The sequence below is a fragment of the Plenodomus lingam genome, assembly GCF_022343315.1.
Source record: "Plenodomus lingam strain CAN1 chromosome Unknown contig_14, whole genome shotgun sequence".
In the NCBI taxonomy this organism is placed as follows: domain Eukaryota; kingdom Fungi; phylum Ascomycota; class Dothideomycetes; order Pleosporales; family Leptosphaeriaceae; genus Plenodomus; species Plenodomus lingam.
In genome coordinates this window covers 2494512-2518129 of record NW_027093932.1, presented here as the reverse complement: position 1 = coordinate 2518129, position 23618 = coordinate 2494512, and the positions used below count along the sequence as shown (strand labels likewise).

Below are 23618 nucleotides of genomic sequence, written 5' to 3'. Positions count from 1 at the left end.
CGTGTCAATGAAGAGCGAGAGAGTCGTACCCTTTCCAGAAGAAATAATTATGCAACCTGCCCTCCCCCAGCCTTTATATACATCTTCGCCCATCCCCCCCCCGGCGCTTAGCAAAAAACCATGCCGTCCACACATGTAAATCACCACATTTTTTTCCTTCCAGGCATCCAGCAAGAGTTGTTTTACGCGAATGGCTCATGTCGCCTAGCTTGCCCCAAAGCAAACTACACGTCTAGCCTAGGTATGACGCCGCCACTTTGCCAAAAACCGATCTTGCATCTTCGAACGGTTGCAAGGGGGTGGACCTATGAGGGTGAGGAGAGCGTTTTCCGATGCCCGATGCCTGTGAGTTCAACTTCCGAGGCTCACGCGACTCAGGCGATTGCTGCTGCCAAGACTTGTTACAAAAGTGGCTTGGTTTTGGGATAGGAGGGTATTTACTATTTAGGTGGTGTATAAGAATTTTAGTTAGGTTTTAAAGGAAAATAAGTGGTTCTTATTTGTGAAAGTAAAATAATTCGTTCTAGTAGGGAATACCGCATAGATTTGATTTTAGGTTGTTTAATCAAGTCAAGAAGTGTTACTGCTGTAGATATTGCGAGTTGTACTGTTTTGCAATTTGCAAAGAAATACAAGCTAGAAACATAATCTTTGTGCGGTTTTTAAGGCCTTCAAGTAAAGAGACGCTGTAACCTGCTCATATTAGCATTAACAACGTTACTGCCAAACTTAATAGTCTGACGTTCTTCCTTTAATAAGGGAACCGTCATTAAATACACGGTCAGAGATTCTATGAATATTATGCTATAGCCTACAATTAGATCCTGCAAACATCTAATTCTGCTATAAATCAAGAGCTAACGATAGAAACACTAAACGCACACCAACGCACTGCACACTCTCGCCTACCTTCTCCCACCCCCCAAAATCCAACCTACCTCCCGACCAAACCACCCACTCACAACCCCAAACCCCATCTCGCTTCACCCAGCCCCGTGCCATTCCCGTCCTAGCGCACAACCAACATCACCACTCTTGTCACATAGTTATGCAGCTTGGAACAGCACCACCATACGGTAAGTAGTAAGTAGACACAAGTCAGAGATTCAAGCCTCTGATTCAAGCCACCAAAAGAAACCACCAGCCCAGCCGGAAAAACTCGCTCCTTTGCCATACCGCCACAAACCATCCAACCATGCCTCCGATTCCGTGAATTACAGCGCGAGGATGGCGGAGACAGGGCGTTGTACATGTACAGCTTGGACGAAGGGCAGGGCTGTGGATCCAAGCGAGTGTCCTTGCGGCATGGGAAAAGGCGACGGGCGTTTTTCTCCACGAATTGGCGTGGGGCTTGGCGTACCCCGGGTTTTTCTTGGAGGTTATGCAGGTCAGTGTGTTGGTTCTGCGGGGTGCAGGGGTGCGCGGGCGGGAGGATGGGTGATTGGTGATGTGTGTTGTTGGGGGCTACGTCAGGGCAAGCGAGATGGGGGTAGGAAATGCTGCGGCTGTGAGTTTGGGGGGATCGATGGTCAGGGCTTGATTTGGATGTGGGGATCGAGGAGTGCACTTTTTTGGGGTCAGGTATGTGAGGTTTAAAGGAAGAAGTAGATAAAGATCTGCAAGTTGCAGCTGGTATTTGATCTTCTCTGTTACCATGCTGTTTGGCCATCCCCGCAGCTCCAGATATTCTTGGGCTGTTCACATGATAGTGAAAAACCATAAAGTCTCTCTACCTTTGTCCTTCTGACCGCTAGAGGAGAAGTCCCGTTTCATTTCTTTGCTGATTCCATTTCTAGCGCCCAAGCCCGCATCTCAGGGATTTCCCACTCCAATTTCTTTCCCGTATCCGACGACAACCTTCCAAAGAGTTCGTTGCGGAAATGAGGATGTGTGTCCCAAACAGCGGTCCAGGCGTACTCATTCTCCTTAGTAATGTGGACAATCTTCCTGTGTGTCCAGAACATCCCAGCAATAGTCAAGTACAACCGGTATAGTGAACTGTCGGGCGTCGAATGATCACAACAAAAGTCAATCGTCTCTGGCCCAAAACCTGATCTTGGATATGGCCTCTTGCATTCTGGGAGATACACATCACATAGTCCACGTATGGCAAGCGCTTTGAAAGTAGGCGCATCAAGGTAGTCGCCTAGGACCCACGCTTTCGCACTGTCTCGGATTTTTTCATGGTTGGCGAGGTCGTCCTTGTCGTCGTACTTGCCATAGTACAGGAATTGGATGAAGAGCTGGAAGATGTGTGGCTCAGTGTCTACTAGTTCGACCTTCAGCTCTGTACCCTCTCTGAACCTCTTGACGCGCTTGAAGAATCCAGAGTGATGCATCAGAAGTGCATGAGGGATGGTCCAAGTTCTGGCACAGCCCGCGGCTGAAACTACCTTTACGGTCATGGCTGGACCGTCTAAACTGCGGTCATGTCAGTACCTTCATCTCGAGTTCGTCGGAGCCAGGGACGGCGTACAGCCTGAGCGTATCCTCCATCTGATGGCTTGAAGCTGCACCCATGTCATGCAGAGATTGGTGGTGATGTGTCCTTCGAAGCTCGGTGTCGCAGTGGTGCAGGGCTGAGAGAATGAGTGTTCGGTTGGAAAGGCCTATGTTGCGTTTGCTGTTCATGGCAAACGAGCTTTTGTGGTGACTGTGAACGTGAGTTCGATACGACTGCACTTTTCGACGAAGGAAGGTTACCGAACAGAGATCAGAAAGGAACTACAATTCGCCAAGTAGAGAATTCGGACTCTGCTTTCTTACAAATGTGCAGTTCCGCGCCAGCTGTACTCTTCTTTTGATTATTTTTTTTGAGTTATTCGACACTGTTGTTTTATACAATCTCCTAGGCGGGACCTGGGGTCTCTGCAGTTCTTTGAAAGGTTAATTGCAATAACAGACTCTCTGTGGTAGACTGGCCGCTGCAGGCAAGTCAAAGCTCGTATCAGAGATTGTGGAATATGTTGTCAATGTACCAGTGGACAATGTGTTGGTTGAGTATCATTACCACGGCGAAGATTGCGTGCGTTCCATGGTACTCGTTATAACAATTGTCTTCATTGTTCCTAAACCTACCTTAGGTAACTTGTTGGATACCCAGCAAACAATCTAAACAATCGTTCACGAGGTACCGTACCAAGAGGACCTCATTCACCCTTATCTGGAATCTATCAGCATAGGCCATGTGAATTCTGTACTTACACCAACTTACTATACCCTTACTCCAACTCGCTCCTGAACCGGCCGTGACCCTTACAATGTCAAAGATGCTTGTTGCCAATAGCTAGGACAGTTGCTCGTCGAAAAGTGAGATAGTAGCTCCGGCTACATGAATCAGAGAAGCTCCGTATTTCTGCCCTGGTCGAGCGGCATGTGGAGATGCGGAGACACGGATAGTTGTCCACTGGAAGTTAGTTACCGGTATTGTACCTACCTAGCTTACCTAGCGCGCGGAGAAAGATGCGGAGGCGGGATGTCAGGATCACGTGGTAATTCAAGGTCACGGTCCGAGGCACAGGCTCTTCGCTCACCTCATGGAGGACCACGTTTCTCTGTAAAGCACCAAGGACACGGGCAGTCGCGCAACTGCGAACGCAAGCGTGTTGATAAAGCATTAGCCAACATGTCGACCATGATCACGTTCGCCGCGAACAACGAGTTCTTTCGCAAGCGCAAGCGTACGTGGGGACGACGTCAATGCGCACGACTACAACACGCAGCTAACAATACAGCAGGAGTTCATCGCGCGTGTGAATCATGTAAAAAGCGGAGAAAGCGCTGCAGCCATACTTTTGACGATGAAGAAGCTCAGCATGTAGAAGACGGAAGCTCTTCCCAAAGTGGACACCCAGGCGCTCCCAGAAGCTCCGATTTCCATGCTGCAAATGGACACTACCATGCACACGATGCAAAAGGTCCTCGTGGAGAGGCCATTGCTCATGGAAATGCCAATTCCATTATGCCTCCACCACATAGTCCGGTAGAGGATCCACACACCCAAACTCCGCCCAACTTTCTGGGCTACCTCAACCCAGAAGCCGTTCTGCGAGAGCAGGTCCATGGCGAACGTGGAAAGCCGGCTGGATCACCCAGTAATCCTTCCATTGGCCACTGGATAGACGAAAGAGATCCAAGACCAGCGTCGACAAACGGGGGTTCAACTTCATCGCGCATTAATGAGACAGGTCCGCATACTACCCAGGAAGCGCAGATCTCCAGAGCCCTTCAACAGTACTTAGATGCAGTAGGGTATGATGTTCTGCCCTCAAGACGGAATCAGGATGCTCTCCTTGACATCTACTTTGCCTATGTGCACCCACTTCTTCCGTTAGTCGACAAGGAACTCTTCTACGAGCAATACAATCACGGCCGGGAATCACGAATGCTAATGCAAGCAATTTGCATCGTAGCGTCAAAGCATGCCCATGCGGCAAAACACCTCTATCTCGGAGAGGATATGGCACTTAGTCCGAGGACATTTTCTCAGAAGCTGTACAATGCTGTCATTGTGGGTATTGAAGCAAAACTAGAGAAGAATCGTGTTGTATTGATACAAGTTCTGGCGCTTATATCGCTACATTGTGAAGGGCCAGATGGCGCTGAGCAAGCTTCGATGCATCTTGCGCAGGCCATCCACCACGCCCATACATTTGGATTGCAATTCGGCCATCAATGGAAAAACCAGAGCTCGGAATCACAAGGAAATCTCGAGGATGTGTTTTGGTGTCTTTGGAGTTTGGACAAAATCAATGCATGCATGTATGGTCGGCCTTTGCTCATGCATGATCGCGACAACAGCTTGAGACAACTACCGACAGATCCTGAGAAGCGGTCAAGTCCATTTGGAATCTGGCTCCAGATCTCAGAAATGTTGGACAAGGTCATTGACTACTATCGACCTGGGAGAGCAGCAGAAGAGACTGGCTGGGAGGGAGACGACTTTTTAGGCTTCGAGGAAATGGTTGGTGATGGAGAGGATAAGCTCGATGGTCCCATAATGAGTGAGTACTTTCTTTTGTTAAGGAATGTCGTAGACTAATATTTCCTCTAGGTCTACTGTCGCTGTTCCACCATACCATGTGTATGGCTTCGCACAAGTCCCTCTCAATCAACGCTCCTGTCAAATCAACACCATCTTACGTCCGCCAAAGTCTTTCAGCGACCAGAGTCATTCATCTGCTCAACGCCGAGTCCCCAGAACTACTACCACCACTCCCTATCGTGCCATACGCACTGGGCGTAGCCCTCAGCGTAGTCTACCGCCACTTCCGATCACGACGCCTAAAAGTGCACGTCAATCGCGCGACCGAAGAATTAAAGCAATGTGTCCGCCTCCTCGACCGCCTACGAAACGCATGGTGGTCAGCAGGCACGACCGCAGATCTAGGCCGCGCAGTCCTCAGCAACGCCGCCGGCCGCACCACCAACGCCGCCAACACGCCCGTCCCCGCGCCCGCCGAACCCCGTCGCCCCGAACCAAAAACAGAGCCTCCAACACCGCAAAACACACATGAAGGTCATCCTTTATCCCAATCCCACTACGTCCCACAACCACACTGGTCCCAAAATACAGACACAGCCATCGATCCCCGTCTCCAACACCCACACCAATCCCACACCCCATTGCCCAGCCTCCTCAACCCCATCTCATCCGCACCTCCAACCTCGACCTCCACACCAGGCCAACACCCAACCAGCAGCGAGCGCGCCGACCGCGCCCCGATTCCGCCTGCCGTCTATGGCTTTGCGGAGCAGTCGCCCGACTGGCTGAATTTTGACGCCGCGTTTGAAAACTTTGAGGGCTTGCTTGGGAGCTCGGGCGCGGATCTGAGTAATGAGTTGTTTAGGCCGTTGAATTATGAGACTCTTGAGGGGTTTTTGGATCCTGCGGCTTGAAGGGGTGGGGTTGCTGGTTCGTGGTGGATCGATGGTGTTGTGGGGGCGCTGCGAGGGGTTCGTGTCGAGTTATGCGGGCTTGGTGTGTGAGGGAATTTTTTTTTTGGATTATGTTTATATTGCTTTATTGAGATGAAGGGGGTTAGGCTCAGTTTGGTGGAGGTCTAGGGTTTGTAATGGGGGGGGGGCTTTTATCTGTACATGTGAACACTGGTTTGATGGTTAACTGAGTCATTCTTCACGTATGGGCTGGGCAACGGTTGTTCTGGCCTCGTTCCTTGGGCCCGACGGTTCTTTGAGATTCTACTTTTGGGTGGGAGGAATGCACGGTTGTAAGGATTGCATGTTTTTCGTCAATAGAGCACAATGGATGGGAGCTTGGGGAGCCCCCGACCGAGTGTGTTCTCGTCGAGGGGCAATGATACAATTTTAGAGTCACGAAGCTATAGAAATATGGACAATGCTTCATCCTGTATTTTTTTTAATCAGTTGATCTGAGGACATATCGCTATTGAGCTGATTGTAGTATACGACTCCGAGTGTAGTAAAAATCGGGTCCGTGGATTTCCTGCGCCGAAATTATAGCCACGTAGGTTGTCAAAACGGCAAGAGACGTTGTGTTTTAATGTTTTGAAGAAAAGGCACTTGTCTCGACAGCATCACTCAATTTTATAACCTCGACCTAGACTAAATAAGTCGACTCTTCCTTTGTAGACGTGCATCCGACATGCTGTTGCCCTTGTCTCCCCCGTGAAATACGCCATCATGCAGAAGTGGAACATTTACTGTCCCAATGATCCGCATGCCTCGATCCACAGTATAGACAGCGTGCCTGGAATCGAAGCAGAACCTACATGGCCCACTTCTTGCAGGTCTGGTGCAGACACTGGTGCTTGCACCTGCCTCCGTCGAGCGCGCACATCCTGCGCTCGCAGTCTTCCTTGCACTTGTGATCACAGTCGTTGTTGTTGTTCTAACACGGCTGTCAGTAATCATGCTCGCTTCCACCAGCCTTGGAGCTCGTACGAAGCCCGGTTTGGGCTGTACACGTTACTTACACTAGAGCAGGCGTCGTAGAAGTCGTCGCAACCGCGGCAGGCCTCTATAAGTAGGAATGATTAGTATGTTGAAGCATGCTTGATGGGTACGGAGCAACGTACCGCTCGTCAGGACGCAGCGTTGGGGATCGTCGAGGCAGTGGTGGCCTTGAGGACAACCGAATATATCGAAATGCCAGCAGTTGTTGTCGCCGCAGTACATATGGTAGGCACTGCGTAGAGGGACACATCGAATGGCGCCTACGGGACTACACTTGTCGCAGTCAGGTTTCTTGGCGTTGACGGTGACGAAGACGGAGACGAGAGCCAGCAAGGCGAAGATGAAGTTGAGCAGATTCATGGCGATGTCAATGCAGGTGGTTGAAATTGTTTGTGGGTGCAATGAGTGAGTAGTGCAATTGTTGAATTGGACTCTCGAAGTGAGAGGGGGCGTGGATGATCAATTATATAACGACCCTCCAATACGCTAAAGCGTTTGCACCTTCCCTGCCCAATCCCAAAACTGTTGGCCCAGGCGGGATTGAGAGAGCTCATGCTGAGCTGAGTAATTCCTCATTCACATAGTGCAGATATCCATCTTACAGTCAAAGTCGCACCTGCCACTATCAAACGCACAGGTCTTCCGAGCGCAGGCAACCTGGCAGTCCATGTCGCAAATGCTCCAGAAGTCCTAGAGATAGTCAGTTCTGAGAGTACACAAAGGCAGCTATCGCTTCAACAGCATGCTTTGCCTTGCTCTCGTGTTGACTCACTTCGGTGCAATGTTCGAAGAACTCGTGACATCCAGCGCAAGCCTCTGCAAATGCTTTAGTAATAATTACAGAACCATCACCATACGTGTGACTACTTACCAGCTTTGGCAATGCAGTGAAGGCTTGGCCGATCGCGACAGACTTCGTTGTATTTGCAGAGGAGGCTGTTTAAGGTCCAGCAGCCGTTGTGACAGACTTGAGTACCCCTCTCGCCACTGCCAATTGAGAAGCGTCCACACTTGACCTCGCCCTCGTGGCTGCACTTGTCGCAGGATCCTTTCTTGGCGCAGACTGGGATGGCCATGATGAAGAAGGCCAGAAAGGCGGAGATGTAGTTGAACAGCAACATGTTGACGAGGGTCTTTGAACGTGGAGATCCTTTGCTGGGTGACAGAAGGGTTGAAGAGAGTGAAGTGGGTGAGAAGCGTGTGCGAGAAGCGTATGCGAGCGAGGTATGAGAGAAGTATGTGAGAGAGGTGTGAGAGAGGTGTGAGAGAGGTGTGAGAGAGGTGTGAGAGAGGTGTGAGAGAGGTGTGAGAGAGGTGTGAGAGAGGTGTGAGAGAGGTGTGAGAGAGGTGTGAGAGAGGTGTGAGAGAGGTGTGAGAGAGGTGTGAGAGAAGGATGTGAGAGAATGGTGGAGGTAATTTATACGTTATGTGTAGCGGTCCCCGCTCACTGCGTTGCAAAGCGCACGTGCGGCAAAGAGACAGTGGCTCCTTCCTAGTCCAATCTCATTATCCGAGTATATACTGATGCACTCTGATAGTTATATGTCTTCTCAAGTCTTGCAAATGAGCATGCCACAATCCTTCCTACACTTTCCACCGTCCATCTCACAAGTCTTTCGAATGCAAACCTTCTCGCAGTCTGAGCCCTTGGGACAAGCAGCCCAGTAATCCTAATTTGTGTGAGCGTATGACCCTTGCACTGTAGTAGGGTTGTTGATGCGACTTACACTCTTGCAGTGGGTGAAGTACTCGTCACAGCCAGCGCAGGCTTCTGTGTTGAGAATGTGATCAGCTGAATGAGTATCTTGGGGAATGAGAAGAACCACTTACGGGAGTTCGAAGTGCAGTGAGGGGTCGGCGATGCGATGCACATCTTTTCTTCACTCTTGCACTCCTTTTCCTGCCGGATGCAGCCATTGTTGCCGCACTTCATGAGGTAATGGATGTTGGTTTGCTCATCGTAGTCGCAGAAAAGTTCACCTGGGTTGTTACACTGGTTGAAACAGGGTTTATCACCCTTTGCGGAAGTGACAGCCGCGAACAAGACGAAGAGTGACACGATGTACTTGAAGAGGTTCATGTTGTCGATTGACAGTGGAGGTGGGCGATTGCGTTGGCAGTGGAGAAGGAAAGGTTGAGGAAGGCGAGCAATATATCGTTGCGCACGACCCACAACAAATATTGCTCCTTCCATTTTCTGTCTCTCTCACCAGAGGCCATTCCGACTTGAAATCATGATATACGGTAGGAATTACACAGTAGATAGGCGATACTGGCTAAAGTCCAGGCACTTCAACGCACAGCCATTGCGCAAACAAAAGAGCTCAGACACCCTAAGTAGCATGTCCATCCGCTGCCATGCAAAGAACTATCCCGTACTTCACTTCAACAACTGTAATCCCAAATAATTTCACAAGATCCAGGTAATCCTCCCCCATCGCCAAAGACATGTCGTCCCAATCCACCCTCCTAGCGCCGTCTTGGCAAACCGGGACCGCCAGCCCGAAATTCCAGAAACACCAAATCCCATCTTCATCTTCACACCTCGGTGCCGCAACGACTACCCACCACCCACCAAAATGAATCTCTCCACCTTCCGCCCCATCTTCCGCCCCTTCAAATCACCCCTCCCACGACCTCAAACAACCGCCATCCGCCCACAACCACAATGCCTTAACCCAACATCCACACCCACCCACCCACAATCCTTCTCCTCGACCACACGCCTACAAAAACGCACCAAAAAAGGCAGCGGCGGCGGCACAGACCCAAGAATAAGTATGTTTATCCCCCCTCATCCCCCCTGAAAAAGATATCCAACAAAAACCCCGCCCTCTCCAAACAAATATACTGACGCACCACCCCAGCGGCAATACGCTACCACCTCTCCCACCCCCTCACCCCGCGCCCCCTCCACTTCTCCCGCAACCGCCACCTCCGCCACTGGACCATCCACCGTGCCTGGCTCCTCTTCCTGCGCAAGCGTCGTTGGGCTGAGGAACGCGAACTCGAGCGCCAATACATGAGCATGCGCGCGGCATGCGAGCACCTGCGCCTGCTGGACAACCACGGCAACCGCGTGAGCGAGGAAGAGGCGGGCGGGCAGGGCCCTGATCCCAGTCGTTTGGGGCCAAGGGGTAGGGAGGTTGGGAGACTGTATCGTAGTGCGATGTTGAAGAGGGGGGTGTGGGGGAGTGTGCCGGTTGAGTATGGGAGGGTGCAGACGGATTTTCCGCCCAGAGAGGGGTGGAATCATGCGTGGACGAGGAATTGAGGGGTGGGGGGGGGGATGTTTGATTTTATTGGGGAAGGATGTTGTGCGTGTCGGGGAGGAGGGGGTGAAATGGAAGACATCAAGAGTCGAGAATGGGAATAATTGGTTCGTTGTAGACAAACAAAATACTCGCATCATCATCCACCCAGAAACAGCCTGATGCTCAAAAACATCCAAAAAAAATCAAATAGAGTTTGCGCACACATCGACAACATGTAATACTATTATTCGACTCGACTCGACTCCACGTCACAGAGCAGAGCATAGCAGAGCATGCAATCCGCCCAACTAATTCCAAACTCAATCTTTCATCCCCTTCTCCTCAATGCCTTTCTCCTTCTCTCTCTCTCACTCTCACCCACTCTCACACTCCCTCACCCACTCACTCAAACACACCCCATCCCATGCCAGCGCTAGATCGATACCGCACCCCACCAAACAATATGCACAGCCAAAAAGAACCCCGCGCTCCACCCAGAACAAGAAGAAGCGCGCAAAGACAACAGCCAACCTGAGCCCCATTCCCTCCACCAGGTCCCTCCAACCTCCGCCCCGCCCAAAAAAGTCTGTCGAGCTGCCTCGAAAAGTCTCAGGATTCAAAGTTTCAAAGAGACCCTGCATCCTGCTCCTCCTTCTTTTCCCTGCCCACGCGGGCCTGTCCTACTAGGCAAGGTAGCCAAAGTACCCGATCCGGTCTCCCCTCTCGATCTTTTCCTTTTTGCCAAGAATACCAAAAAGAAAAGGAAAAAAACCCCAGAATCAGAAATAAGAAAAACCTTCCTCGGAAAGAATGCGACAAAGCGCTCCGAGGAAGGAATAAAACGCCTCCAAACCAATGAGCTGCTTGGAAACAACAAAGGAACGGTACTATAAAATAGATCCAGGTTGATTTTGCTCCCGCTTGGAGTCAAAACAAACGGTTTACGCCGGCCCAATGCAGTAATGGTAGTAGTAGTCAGTAGTACTAGTAGATAGAAGATGGTGGTGACGTTTTAGGGAAGAAAATACGGCCCCCCCCTAAGAAAAAGGCTCTCAGGATTACAAGACAATGCAACAGCTAGGCCCACTTTCCTTTTTGTCGACACTGAGGAGGGCAGCACGGGTTGCGGCTTCGAAAACGTCGTCTACGCCATCGCCAGTCAGGGAACTACACTCGAGGTATTTGCGCGCGCCAATCATCTCCTTCATATCGCTTCCCTGCTTGGCGGTGGTGAAGCGGAGAGACTTTTTACGCATCTCTTCTTGTGCCAGAGGGTCTTCGCGCAAGTCCTTTTTCAGGCCGACGAGGATGATGGGGACCGTGGGACAGCGGTCACGGGCTTCTTCGGCCCACTTGTGCTTGACGTTATCGAGGGAGTCGGGCGAGTCAACAGAGAAACCGATGAGGATGACATGGGCCTTGCTGTAAGCCAGGGGCCGTAGGCGCTCGTAGTCTTCCTGCCCTGCGGTATCCCATAGTGCGAGTTGGACGGACTTGCCGTCTACTCTGCAGTCGGTCACATAGTTTTCAAATACAGTTGGGACGTAGCGCTGTGCGGTGCATTAGCATGTTACATTTATGGGACGCCAGCTCGTGGCGGGGCGTAGCATGACTGTCTGGCTGCTTACCGTTGGAAAGTAACCGAGTGTGAATACACTGAGCAGACTCGTCTTGCCACAAGCTCCATCGCCGATGATGACTAGCTTCCTAATGGTCAGAGGTTAGCATGCTGTAACTGTAACTGTGACCCTCCTTCGGCAGACAGTGTAGGAATGCGGCTAGCACAATTGGATGCGAAGCGAAAATAGCATAGGAAAGTATAATCGGCCAAACAGAGCAAGAAGTATGCGCAAGTCGATAAAAAGTGGACATGGGAGGCTGTCGGATGAACTATTTTTAGAACAAGGTGTCTCCGATCGGGTGCGCCAACGCGAGCTATGGCGCAAAGGCCAGGGTTCGACAGCTCCGAATATTGATGCAGGCCGTACCTGAGAACCTGGAAGGTTCGCGAGGGATTGCCCAAAGGGCCGGATTGGTAGGGATGGGGTGACCATGGATCAAGGAAAAGCGGCCATGTGCATAAAAATTCGAAAGAAAATGGACAGGACCAAGGTAGTTTTGGGGAGACAAGGATGCGATGGTCGAGGAGAAAGGAGAAAAGGAGCCTACCTGCGCATCACAGGCTCGCCGTTATTTTGCTGGGCCATGGTAGATGTGGTAAAATGGGTGCAGCTGTCAGGCGGGTGGAATGGAAATGCGAGCAGGTGTCAGCTGCGGGTGAAGCGAATGGGGGTGACGCCTGCAGATGCCAGTGCGATTCAGTGCACTCGAACTGGTGGAGGATACAGCCAAGTAGCTTGGGGTCGGCGAGTGATGGTGTAGCGACTGGGTGGAGCGCAGTGCGTCTGTGGTACCGTCTCAACAGATGGCGACGGAGACTGATTGGCGTTGTTCTCGAACCAGCACCCGTTGGATGTGAGACAATGTCGTGATGGTGAGGGCGAAGGGTGCACAGAGATTGAAGCGACAGACTACGAGCGAGAGCGACGAGGGAGGAGGTGCAGCCTTTTTGGGGAGGTAGCGAGGGGCTATAGGCGAGGTAGTGGCGGAGAGGGTGGTAGTGGTAGTGGTAGTGGTGGTGGTAGTGGTGGTGGTTGTTGGGTGAGAGAAAGTAACAAGAAGGCGGTGGTGGTGGTGAGAGGCAGACGAGGGCCTTTAATAATGGGGGGGCCCACTGATCAGAGCGGCGGAGACGACCAGGATGCACGAGCTGGGGCAAGCGGCTGGACTGGCGTGGAGGACGGCGGCGGCGGAGGAGGCGGCGGCGGGCGGTGGGTGGGATGGGGATGCGTTGATAGTGTGGTGTGCAATGGGATGATGGGATGGGATGGGATGGGAGGGGAGGGGGTAGGTAATGTGCGTGCGTAGTAGTGTGTCGGGGGGGGAGGAGGCGGGGGGGAGAGGAAGAGGGCGAGGGCGAGGGAGAAGTTGGGTGGTGGTGGTGATGGTGGGTGCTCTAGCTGGCACCAGTGGCTCGTTCGTGTAGAGTAACAGTATGTGTATATTGTCTGTGTATGTGTGTACGATAAAGAGAAAGAAAGATTGCCAACTAGAGTATGTGTCTGGCGGGCTGGACTGGGCTTTGAACAGGCTGGGGGCTGCACTGCCACTCCACACACATTCGCACTGGCGACTGTACTGTACTGTACTGTACTGTACTGTATGTACTGTACCATGCCTCTCTGCCTCTACCTTATGGGCCTGAGCCTCACCCTTCCAGCCCAGCTGCCTTCCAACCGTTCCAGAAGACAAAGCCTGCGCCGACGAAAGGCGCCAAGGCCGTCGCCCTCTAGCGGCAGCTGCTATTCGCAACATCGGTGCTCCGTCTGCAACAGCGGCCGACAGTCACGGCCACCAAAGGACACGAGAACTGCCCGCCCGCACGCCCACCAACTACGCAAAGGGACCCCAACCCCCACAGCCACACCACCACCACCACCACCACAACGACGACGACGACGACGACGACAACCACGCTGCCGCTGCCGCCGCCGCCGCCGCCGTCGCCCCCCGCCCGTCCGCCTGCCCAAGTTCACATCCCGTAACAGCACCCGTCTTTACAGCGGTCAGGCGGAGACTGCACCCCATAACCGCCCTCAGAGTGCGTGGCCCAGCGCCCCTCCAGTCCCGTCCAGTCCCCCCTCCCCCCTCCCCCCCCCCCCGTCCCCTCCCCTTCCCCCAAGCCTAAGCACCCAAGTTTCCAGACCCCCCCCCGACCCATAGTCATACCTAGACTCAGAGCAGACGTGCTCTTGCGAGCTACCCACCCACCCCGGACTGGCTTTGGACACGACATCCGGCCCTGCTTGCTCCTCTCCCACTGACTGCCCGGCCATACTCTGACATCAGCTGCAGCAGCACCCTCGCCCACCACCCACCGCGTGCTGCCATGGTTCAAACTACCAGAGCGCCCGCCCCGCCCACAATGCCGTCCAACGGCACGGCAGTACATGATTCGGCCACCAGCGCCGTCAACCGCAAAAAGCAGAAGCGGCGGGAGAAGGAGGCGGCAAAGAAGGCTGCCCAAGATGCGCCCGCGTCTGCCTCTGCGCCTGCGAGTGCGAGTGCGAGTGCAAGTGCAACTGCGAGTGCAAACAACGGCGTGCTAAGCATACCGCCCGCCCTGGCATCCTCCGCCGCCGTCGCCCAACAGTACGCCGATGCCGAGCTCGACGACCCGCCCTACGACGACGCTGAATTCTACTCGGACGACGACGTGGATCACTACGAACACACCTATACCACCACCCCCACCACCACAAACGGCAGCTACCAACCGGGCTACAACCACGCGCCAATGCCAACCACTAGCACGAAGAAGTCGCGCAAAAAGAAGCGCGTGCCCTCGGCCCCCTCTCCCCTCACCTACCCCCAACACGCTGCACCGCGCCACAGCCCTGCGCCCAACCACACCGTCATGCGCTCTAGCTCCAAAAAAGACCGCATATGGAACACGTCGACCCAGGAGGAGCGCGAGCGCATACGCGAGTTCTGGCTGTCTCTCGGCGAAGACGAGCGCAAGTCGCTGGTCAAGATTGAAAAGGAGGCCGTCTTGCGCAAGATGAAGGAGCAGCAGAAGCATTCGTGCAGCTGCACCGTGTGTGGGAGGAAGCGCACCGCCATCGAGGAGGAGCTGGAGGTGCTCTATGATGCATATTACGAGGAACTCGAGCAGTACGCACATCACCAACAAGACGTCGCTACTTTCTTGCCACAGGCTAATTATGGCTATGCGTCCAGTGCTCCCCATCCACGCCCGCTAATGAACACCCACCCACCCCCAGCGCACTACGAAGACGACGAAGACGAGGACGAGTACTCTGACAACGAGGAGGAGGAAGACTATTCCAACAGCGACATCTCGTCAGAAGGCGACTACAGCTCGGAAGAACGCAGTCTACCGCCGCCCGAGGCATCCGACTTTCTCCAGTTTGGTAGTAGTCTGCAAGTCAAAGGTAGGTAGGCTTGATCGACCGTTGGGCTGAGAGCATGCTGATTCAACCAACTTTAGGTGGCATCTTGACCGTGGCAGACGACCTGCTGAAGAATGACGGCAAGAAATTCATAGAGATGATGGAGCAGCTTGCCGAGCGTAGGATGCAAAGGGAAGAAGAGGCTTCGTATCAGGCCCATCCGAGCATGTACCGTGCACACAGTGGTCACAATCACGAAGCTCCACCGCCGCCAGACGAAGAGGACTTTGACGACGAGGGAGACGAGGAGGAGGGCTACGAGGACGACGACTATGAAGAGGATGACGAGGATGAGGATGTGCGTATCGTTTACAGCGACCCACGTCCGGCACTAATCAGGAGTAGGACGCGATGACCGAGGAGCAGCGGATGGAGGAAGGGAGGCGTATGTTTCAAATCTTTGCCGCCCGCATGTTCGAACAACGCGTACTCCAGGCCTATCGAGAGAAAGTCGCTGCGGAGAGGCAGCAACGGCTGCTCGAAGAATTGGCCGAGGAGGATATTCGAAAGGATCAGAAGGAAGCAAAGAAGGCCAAGGAAGCGCAGAAACGGAAAGAGAAGAAGGACAAGCAAAAGCAGCAGAAGGCTGAAGAGAAGGCACGCAAAGACGCTGAACTCGCCGCAAAGGAGGCCGAGCTGAAGGCGGCCGAAGAGAAGCGGCTGGAGGAGCAACGTCGGAAGCGCGAAGAACAGCGGAAGAAGAAGGAGGCGGAGCGAAAGGCCCAAGAAGAGGAGAAGCAGCGGAAAGAAGCAGAGCGCCTGAAGCGTCAACAAGAGGAACGCGATCGACAGCAGGAGGCCGAGCGGAAAGCACGCGAGCAAAAGGCGCAGGAGAAGAAGCTCAAGGAGGAGGCCAAGCGCAAGGAGCGAGAAGAGCGAGAATCAAAGGAGAAGGAAGCTCGCGAAAAGAAGGCTCACGAGGAAAACATGCGCAAGGATCCAGACGCCAAAGCGAAAGCGGACAGAGAGCGAATTCGAAAGGAAGAACAGGCGGCCGCTGCAGCCGCTCACAACGCAGTCGCTGGGAGGAAAGCATCGCAGCCGATTGCAGTCGCTTTACCTCCGCCTCAACTCCTCAAGCAGAATTCATCTACGGGTATGCCATCGCCCCACGTCACGCCTGCAGTTCCCAAGGCACCAACACCCAGCAAGCCACGCCAAACTTCCCAGCACGACTCACACGGTTCGTCTCCCAAGACTCCGCAGGTAGCTTCAGGGACAAGCAAGTCCACTTCTCCTGGTTCCCAGACACACAATCCGATCATGCCCAGGTCCATATTGACGAAACCGCAAGCCGTGCCACCGCAGGCGCCATCGCACCATAATCAACCGACATCGCCGCTGCCTCCCATGGGACTACCACCAGGCATGCAAGGTCCACCTGGTCTGGGCATGGGTGGCATGCCTCCTGGACTCAACGGCTTTCCTGGCCAGGGTCCAATGATGCCCGGCATGATGGGTCAACGGCCGAGCATGCCATTCTTCCCGCAGCCTGGGGTTCAGAATTTTCGGGGTTTTCCACCGCCAGGGATGCATGCGCCCGGCACGATGCCCATGGGCCGTGGATATTCCATGGATGGACCTCCAGGATTCTCGGCCCCACCGGGATTCCCAGTTCCTGGACAGATGCCTTCAGCTTTCGGGATGAACATGCCAAGTCACTCTCGACAGCGCTCGGGGTCCTTTGAAAGGCTGGCCAACCTCGACAGCCCACTGGCTGCACCTCAGGCACAGCCTATCCAACGGCCGGCGCCGATCCAGCGGCCTTCTAGTGTCAAGCCTCATGACGCCCATGGCTCCGATGTGGACGATCTGGCGAATCATCTAGGCAGCAAGGCTCTCTTGGACGATGAAGAGGACATACCTGAGCCCATGGACCGTCGTGCGAGTGTACAACAGCACGGTAGTCTCCGTGGCGCACCACCCCTAGCACCCTTTGGCTTTGCAGATCTATCTGGCTCGCAATACGGTTCATTTGGAGGTCCCAACAGTGGAAACATCTGGGGCACGCCACCTTTGCAATCCTTTGGAGCCGCTCATGCATGGGCCAACTCGCCAACGTCAAACCTCTTTAGTAACCCGTTTCCACCGGCCCATCCTCGTGGCCCCAATGAGCCACGTCTGGTCTGGCTTCGTCGCATCGTGTGCTCGGCCTGCAAAAACATTTCGACCCGTGCTCCCACCCAGGACGGCTACGTGGAGGCTGGTGAAGTTCAGCAATACATTGACGGGCTGAAGAACCCGATGGAGCCTGCAGTGTCATTGGAAGAGATCAAAGAAGCCTGCGACATCATTGACACGACTTCGACCAACGGCGGAGGCACACTTGAATACAAGGAGGTGGGAGGTCGTCTGTCTTACATCAAATTCGTCGACTCACAAGCCCCTCCGCCCTCACTCGGCGAGATCGGTAGTCCCATCCCTAGCCACAGCGTGTTGGCTGGCGGATTTGGAGCGCGCTTCCCCGGCCTCGGACCGCAAGGGTTTTGAGAGAGTTAATACCCACCACCAAGGTATTCCCCACGCACCTCTTCCTCTGCTTACTCGGCCTTTTTTCCACCTCTTTCTCTCTCTCACTCTAGTGTCCACCTGCCTCTGAAACGGTGTGGCAGCAAGATCCGACCAGTTCCTCTCTTGGTACATTAACTTGTACCGAAGTCTAGATCTAGACTCTTCAGGTAGCCTGGGGATGATGGTGTCTTCTACTTCGCCCTTTTTTGCTTGGGCCAAATACATTTCACTGTTTTTAGTGACTTGGGTTTTATTTGTGCATACTGAGGGTGACAGAGATAGAGGGCTGATTTCTCTCTCTCTCTCTCTCTCTCGCTCTCTCTCGCTCTCTCCCTCTTTCTCTCTCTGATTTGCAATATGCTAGTCTGACGTGATATTTCTGTTGTATGACTTGGGATAATTCCCTCCCCCCCCCCCCCCCCCCCTGCGGCCACCCTGTCTCACACAGCTTCGGCCAACTATCTGTGTCTGTTGGGCAATGTGCATGCAGATGCAGTGTTCGGAGCGATATTCATATATACACTTGCCCCACTAGTACCTCCTGCATACCTTACCGGTACCGCGTACGAGGGCGCAGTTCATATAACCATGGAATTAGCGCTGCGTGAACTTGTATTTAGCATAGGGTTAGGCCGTGCCAAGCTCTACTAGCTAGCTAAGCAAGGTTAACTAAATATTATACTATAAGATTTTGCAATATATTCTAAACCTATTCTAAATATATTCTATACTAGTAATACTATAAGCTACTACTACTATACCTATTACTAATATATCCCTTATATCCTATATAAGTAGATTAAAATATATTTAGAACGTATTCTTAATAGGTTATAGAAGCACTATTAATAGTACCTTACCCTTAGCTATATCCTAGATAATATTAGGGCATAGCCTATAGTTAGCCCTAATAGGGTAGTTAAGATAAAGAGTAGAGAGCGCTACTACTATACTAAGATTAATAATAAGGGCACCTTATATAGAGTAAGAATAGGTTCTAAACGTGTTCTAAATAGGTTCTAATATTCTTAGGCTATTCTAGGTACTAGGGGCACTTTATATACCTATACTAAAAAAGATTATAGGCTTAATATAGCCTACTATAAGGTTAGTAGGGTTAAGAAGACTAGCTAGCCCTCTATAATAGAGGTTTATAAGGCAAAGAGTAAATATATTATTAACCTATTCTTAACTTATTATACTAATATATATAGACTTCTATATAAAGGTTATATATAATTACTAGAATACTCTTTACTATAAGTTATTTAGAATATATTTAAAACTTATTACTAATATATTTTATAAAAGTTCTCTAAGCCTAGCTAGTAGCTACTATAGGCCCCCTTATAAATACTAATACCCTCCTAAATATAATTTAGAAGAAGACTTATACTAGCTATAATAGTAATAAGGTATAGCCTATAAGAACCTATTAAAAACACGTTACTAACTTGTTATAGCTTAACTTTATTACTATATCTACCCTACTAAGGATTTAAGGTTATTAGGTTCTTTATACTATCTATACTTATAATTATCCTAGCTATAGTAAGTTATTTATAATATATTATTAACCTATTCCTAATATATTTTAAGACTATTACTTTAATACTAGTATAGACCTTACTAATTCCTGCTAGAATACTGCCTAGTTCTACTTGTAGTATACTTTTATAGAGCCTAGGGAGGATAAGGAGGATAGAGAAGATACTAGAGAGGGGGAGGGAGATAATAATAGTAATAAGTAGGAATATATTAAGAATATATTAAGAATAAGTTCTAATAAATAATATATAATAGTATATAACCTAAAGGGGTAGTAGTAATTACTAAAATAAACTCTCTACTCTTCTCTTTTTTTTTCTATCTACTAAAAGTAAAGTACTATTTACTTTTATAGGGTCCTTTAATAGTATATAACTTTTTTTTTTTTACTTTTATAGGTATTATAAAGCTCTAGTAGTCCCTTAGATTAAAGAAGAATCTAGTATTTATAGGTGTCTAGCTATAATATATTATTAATATATTCTAAATATATTTTAAGAGACTAGACTTATATCTCCTTTTTACTACTTTTACTAAATATTATTTATAGTGTAAAGGGGAGCAACTATTTACTCCTCTTCTTTACTCTCTACTTCCTCTTTAGCCTCTACTCTAGCTACTACTTCTTATTATAGACTAGCTATCTTAGAGGGTTCTTAAACCTTAGAGGAGGCACTTAGTATAGTCTACTCTACTAGTAAAGAATATATTATTAACGTGTTTAGAACATGTTCTTAAGTATTTACTATTAAGCTTTTATAGAAGATCCTTACTTCTATAATGCCTTGTATTATAGTTCTACTATAGTTTACTAGGGCTATTTAAACCTTAGGATAATACCTCTTAAGGTAGTAGATAAGATTACCTCTATTAGAGAAGTAATACTAAAATAGTTATTAATATATTATAAACATATTCTAACTTATATATATATATACTCTATAAAGTTCCTATACCCCTAATCTAGCCTAAATAGCCTAGTAGAAAAGCTTGCTAGGAAATACTATACACCTATTATTTAGGTAGGATATTATAGGAGAGAATGCCCTAGTATTAGATAGAAGTAACTTAAGCTTAATATATCGCTAGTATAAATCCTACTTAGTATTAGAATAAGTTTATAATATATTCCTAATATATTCTATTATATACTAACTTTAAAAGATCTTTATAGACTATATTAACTAGTTATATTTAATAATATTAGGAAAGATAGATAGTAAAATAGTATTAAACTCTTAAATATAAAAAGTTCTTATAAAGTGTAAGAAGAAAGAAGAAGAAAGAGAAGAAGAAAGAATATATATTTATTTACTTATATATACTTATATAATAGACTAGAATATATTAAGAACTAGTTAAGAACTAGTTACTATATTTATAGACTAACCCTACCTTATATAAAAAGTAGCTATCTCTTTCTTAAGTTTAAACTATGCCTTTTATAATTTAAATAGTGCCTTTTTCTATATAAGTTCTTCCTTATCTACCTCTAGCTTTTCTTTTCTCTCCTTTAGAGCCTAATTACTAAGAAGAGCCTTTTATTATAAAGTTTATAGTTATAGACTAATAATAAGTTAGGAATATATTATAAATATGTTTTGTAAAGCATACCTTTAGGTTACTATTAGTAAAGGAGAAGAGCCTAGTAGTAGAGAAGATAGAAAAGGGGCTAGTAAACTTCTTTCTAATACCACTCTACTACTTGCCCTCTAGCTTTAGGCTTTTAAGCGTGCTTTTTTATTTCTTATTAGGACTAAGATATATCTAGTTAAGTTAGATATAGCAAGACTTGCTTTATTATTATCTAGAGTATTATTATTATTATAGGATGTGTTCTAAATATATTCTAAACACGTTTTAATTAGTAAATGTGTATAACGCTAGCGTAAGACTTACTTTCTCCCCTCTAAAGCTTTTTAAGGTACCTTTACTTAAGCCTATTAGGAGTTCTATAGTTATAGCATATTCTAAACTTACTCTAGGCTTTAAACTCTTTTATATCCTATAGATCTATCTAGTATACACTATATAATATTACTTAAATAATTCTAATAGGTTAAGAATAGGTTATAAACTTACTTCTAAGTAGCCTTAAGAATACTTATATGCTTACTAGTTTTATATCCTTTCTAGCCTGCTTGCTTAGCTATATTTAAATAAGATTCTAGTTTTTCCTATACCTCTTTTAATATTTTATTATAGTATTATATAATCCTAGTAGTAATTACTAGGTTTTTCTTATAGATTACCTAGTTTTAGGTATCTTTAGAGGGTTTATATTCTAATTATATAAGAACAAGTTAGGAACACGTTTAGAATAGGTTTAGAATATATTTACTTATATAAGAGGAGGTTAGTAAGCTAAAAGTATTCCTCTACTATTAATACCTATAGTAATTTACTTAGATATAAAGAGGTAGTATTATCTAGCTCTCTTTTATATACTTTATAAATACTTCTTTATAGATATACTTAATAAAATCTTATATAAGATTAAAGTTGCTAGCGCTAGTTACGCTTATAGGGATTAATTAACTAGAGATAGCGCCTAAGTCCTAGAAATAAGTTAGAAACACATTATAAATAGGTTGTGGTGCGCTATAAAACTTGCCTATTATCTACTTATTATATATATTAATAGTAGTCCTATAGAATCCCTATAAGTAAATATACCTCTATAACACTTATCTTTTTATAAGTGCTTTACACTTCTAAAAGAAGTTAGTAATAGTAACTTAATATATCTTAGTTATATCCTTATCTATAATAATTTAGCTAAGTATAATAACTATAATATATTAGAAACGTGTTATAAACCTATTCTTAATATGTACGCTTCTTTTCTTATAAGTAGAAGATTACTATTAGAATCTCTACCTATACCCTATATAACCTCTTATATAATATATCTATCTAGAATATATCTTAATCTAATAGAATTAATACCTACTCTTTAAAAAGGTAAATAATTAAGTTACCTAAGCTTAATATAAAGATTTACTATATATACGCCTATAGTAACGTGTTAGTAATATATTCTAAACCTATTCTCTTATACTATATATAGTTTTAGGATCCTAATACTTTATCCTTTACTTATAGTATACTCCTCTAAGGCTACTCTTAAATAGGAACTATAGAAGCTTTTTACGCTTTATAATACGTAAGATTTTATCTTTATTTATAAAGCTAATATATATTTCTTTAATAGAATAGAAACCTTTAAGTTAGAGATAGGTTTAGAGCTAGGTTAAGTTTAGGAACTAGGCTATAACAAGTTAGGAACATATTTATAATAGGTTGCAAATAACTTATATTATATAAGCTATAGAGTAAGCATAGGCTACAACACCTTTACTACTTCCTTAATATTACTATTAGATAGTATTAAGGGAGGAGGAGGTATATATATATATACTAAAAGAAATAATAGCAAAAAAAGGTATTGCTACTATATCTATTAGTATAATTACTTAGAAGGTAACTTTATATAGGATTTTAAATAGAGATCCTTACCCTTATAGATAATTAACGCCTAGAATATATTAGGAATATATTAGGAATAGGTTATAATATACCTACTACACTTCTTTATCTAGCTTAACTATAGCTTAACCACAGAATATAAAGCAGGACTACTAGAAAGATTTAATATCTCTCTAGTTAGAAGACCTTATAGATATATAGAGTCTACCTCTAGTAGTACCTAACTAAAATAATATTTTTTCCTAGTAGTAGATATTAGGCTATAGTTCTAATAGCTAATATATAGTTAAGCCTATTCTATAATTTACTAACTTATTATTAATATATTTTAAATATATTTAAGTTTTGCTCCCTACCTAATTTACTATAGTCCTTATTATAGGATAATAAGACACCTAGTAGTCCTTATAAATCCTTAAAGAGAAGCGCTTAATAAGGCTATAATAATAGCTTCTTATTTATAGTTCTCTTTATAGAATTTTCTTAGGTACTATACTTTTTAAGGTTTAGATCTAATTATATAATATATTATTAATAACGTAATAAGAACATGTTTATAATATATTCTTAAGATACTTATATACTTTTACCCTAGAGTATTAGTATTTATACTAGCTTGCTAGCTAGCTATTAAAGAATAGTAAAGTTATAGGCCTATTAAGATAGATAGACTAGCAGGAGTATTATACCTACTAGAATTAGAATAATTTAAGAACGTGTTCTTAATATGTTACCTATATAGCCTGCACAAGCACCTCTTCTCTTATTAGGTAAGAGCTATTTTTATATTACTAAACTAGTATTATATACCTATACCCTTAGCTATGTAATTAAGGGTATACTAGGA

The 23618-nt window shown here is 47.3% G+C and overlaps 6 protein-coding genes across 6 annotated transcripts; 3 read left to right on the top strand and 3 right to left on the bottom strand.

The window, feature by feature from the left end:
• Positions 1–1769: 1769 nt before the first annotated feature.
• On the bottom strand, positions 1770–3538 carry IAQ61_002875 (uncharacterized protein; the record flags this gene model as incomplete). The annotated part of the gene is made up of 6 exons (XM_066095731.1): positions 1770–2421; positions 2477–2653; positions 2704–2724; positions 3135–3163; positions 3215–3272; positions 3534–3538. 6 exons carry the CDS (start codon positions 3536–3538, stop codon positions 1770–1772), a joined length of 942 nt encoding a protein of 313 aa, XP_065954567.1.
• IAQ61_002874 (uncharacterized protein) lies at positions 3503–5898 on the top strand (the record flags this gene model as incomplete). The annotated part of the gene is made up of 3 exons (XM_003843334.2): positions 3503–3680; positions 3738–5003; positions 5054–5898. Coding segments are annotated over 3 exons (2289 nt in total), but the record flags the coding sequence as incomplete, so codon positions are not given.
• Positions 5899–6748: 850 nt separating this feature from the next.
• On the bottom strand, positions 6749–9133 carry IAQ61_002873 (uncharacterized protein; the record flags this gene model as incomplete). Its single annotated transcript, XM_003843336.2, has 9 exons — positions 6749–6871; positions 6957–7000; positions 7059–7369; positions 7517–7626; positions 7709–7752; positions 7808–8091; positions 8527–8606; positions 8664–8707; positions 8767–9133. Coding segments are annotated over 9 exons (1407 nt in total), but the record flags the coding sequence as incomplete, so codon positions are not given.
• Positions 9134–9277: 144 nt separating this feature from the next.
• Positions 9278–10210, top strand: IAQ61_002872 (uncharacterized protein; the record flags this gene model as incomplete). Its single annotated transcript, XM_066095730.1, has 3 exons — positions 9278–9359; positions 9410–9714; positions 9804–10210. Exons 1-3 carry the CDS (start codon positions 9295–9297, stop codon positions 10208–10210), a joined length of 777 nt encoding a protein of 258 aa, XP_065954566.1. The 5' UTR covers positions 9278–9294.
• Positions 10211–11248: 1038 nt separating this feature from the next.
• Positions 11249–12397, bottom strand: RHO2 (Rho GTPase; the record flags this gene model as incomplete). The annotated part of the gene is made up of 3 exons (XM_003843339.1): positions 11249–11740; positions 11819–11897; positions 12360–12397. The coding sequence occupies 3 exons, from the start codon at positions 12395–12397 to the stop codon at positions 11249–11251; spliced, it is 609 nt and encodes a 202-aa protein (XP_003843387.1).
• Positions 12398–12911: 514 nt separating this feature from the next.
• Positions 12912–17713, top strand: IAQ61_002870 (uncharacterized protein; the record flags this gene model as incomplete). The annotated part of the gene is made up of 7 exons (XM_066095729.1): positions 12912–13021; positions 13814–13851; positions 14106–14142; positions 14217–14924; positions 14991–15205; positions 15262–15521; positions 15569–17713. 7 exons carry the CDS (start codon positions 12912–12914, stop codon positions 17711–17713), a joined length of 3513 nt encoding a protein of 1170 aa, XP_065954565.1.
• Between the last annotated feature and the right edge of the window lie 5905 nt (positions 17714–23618).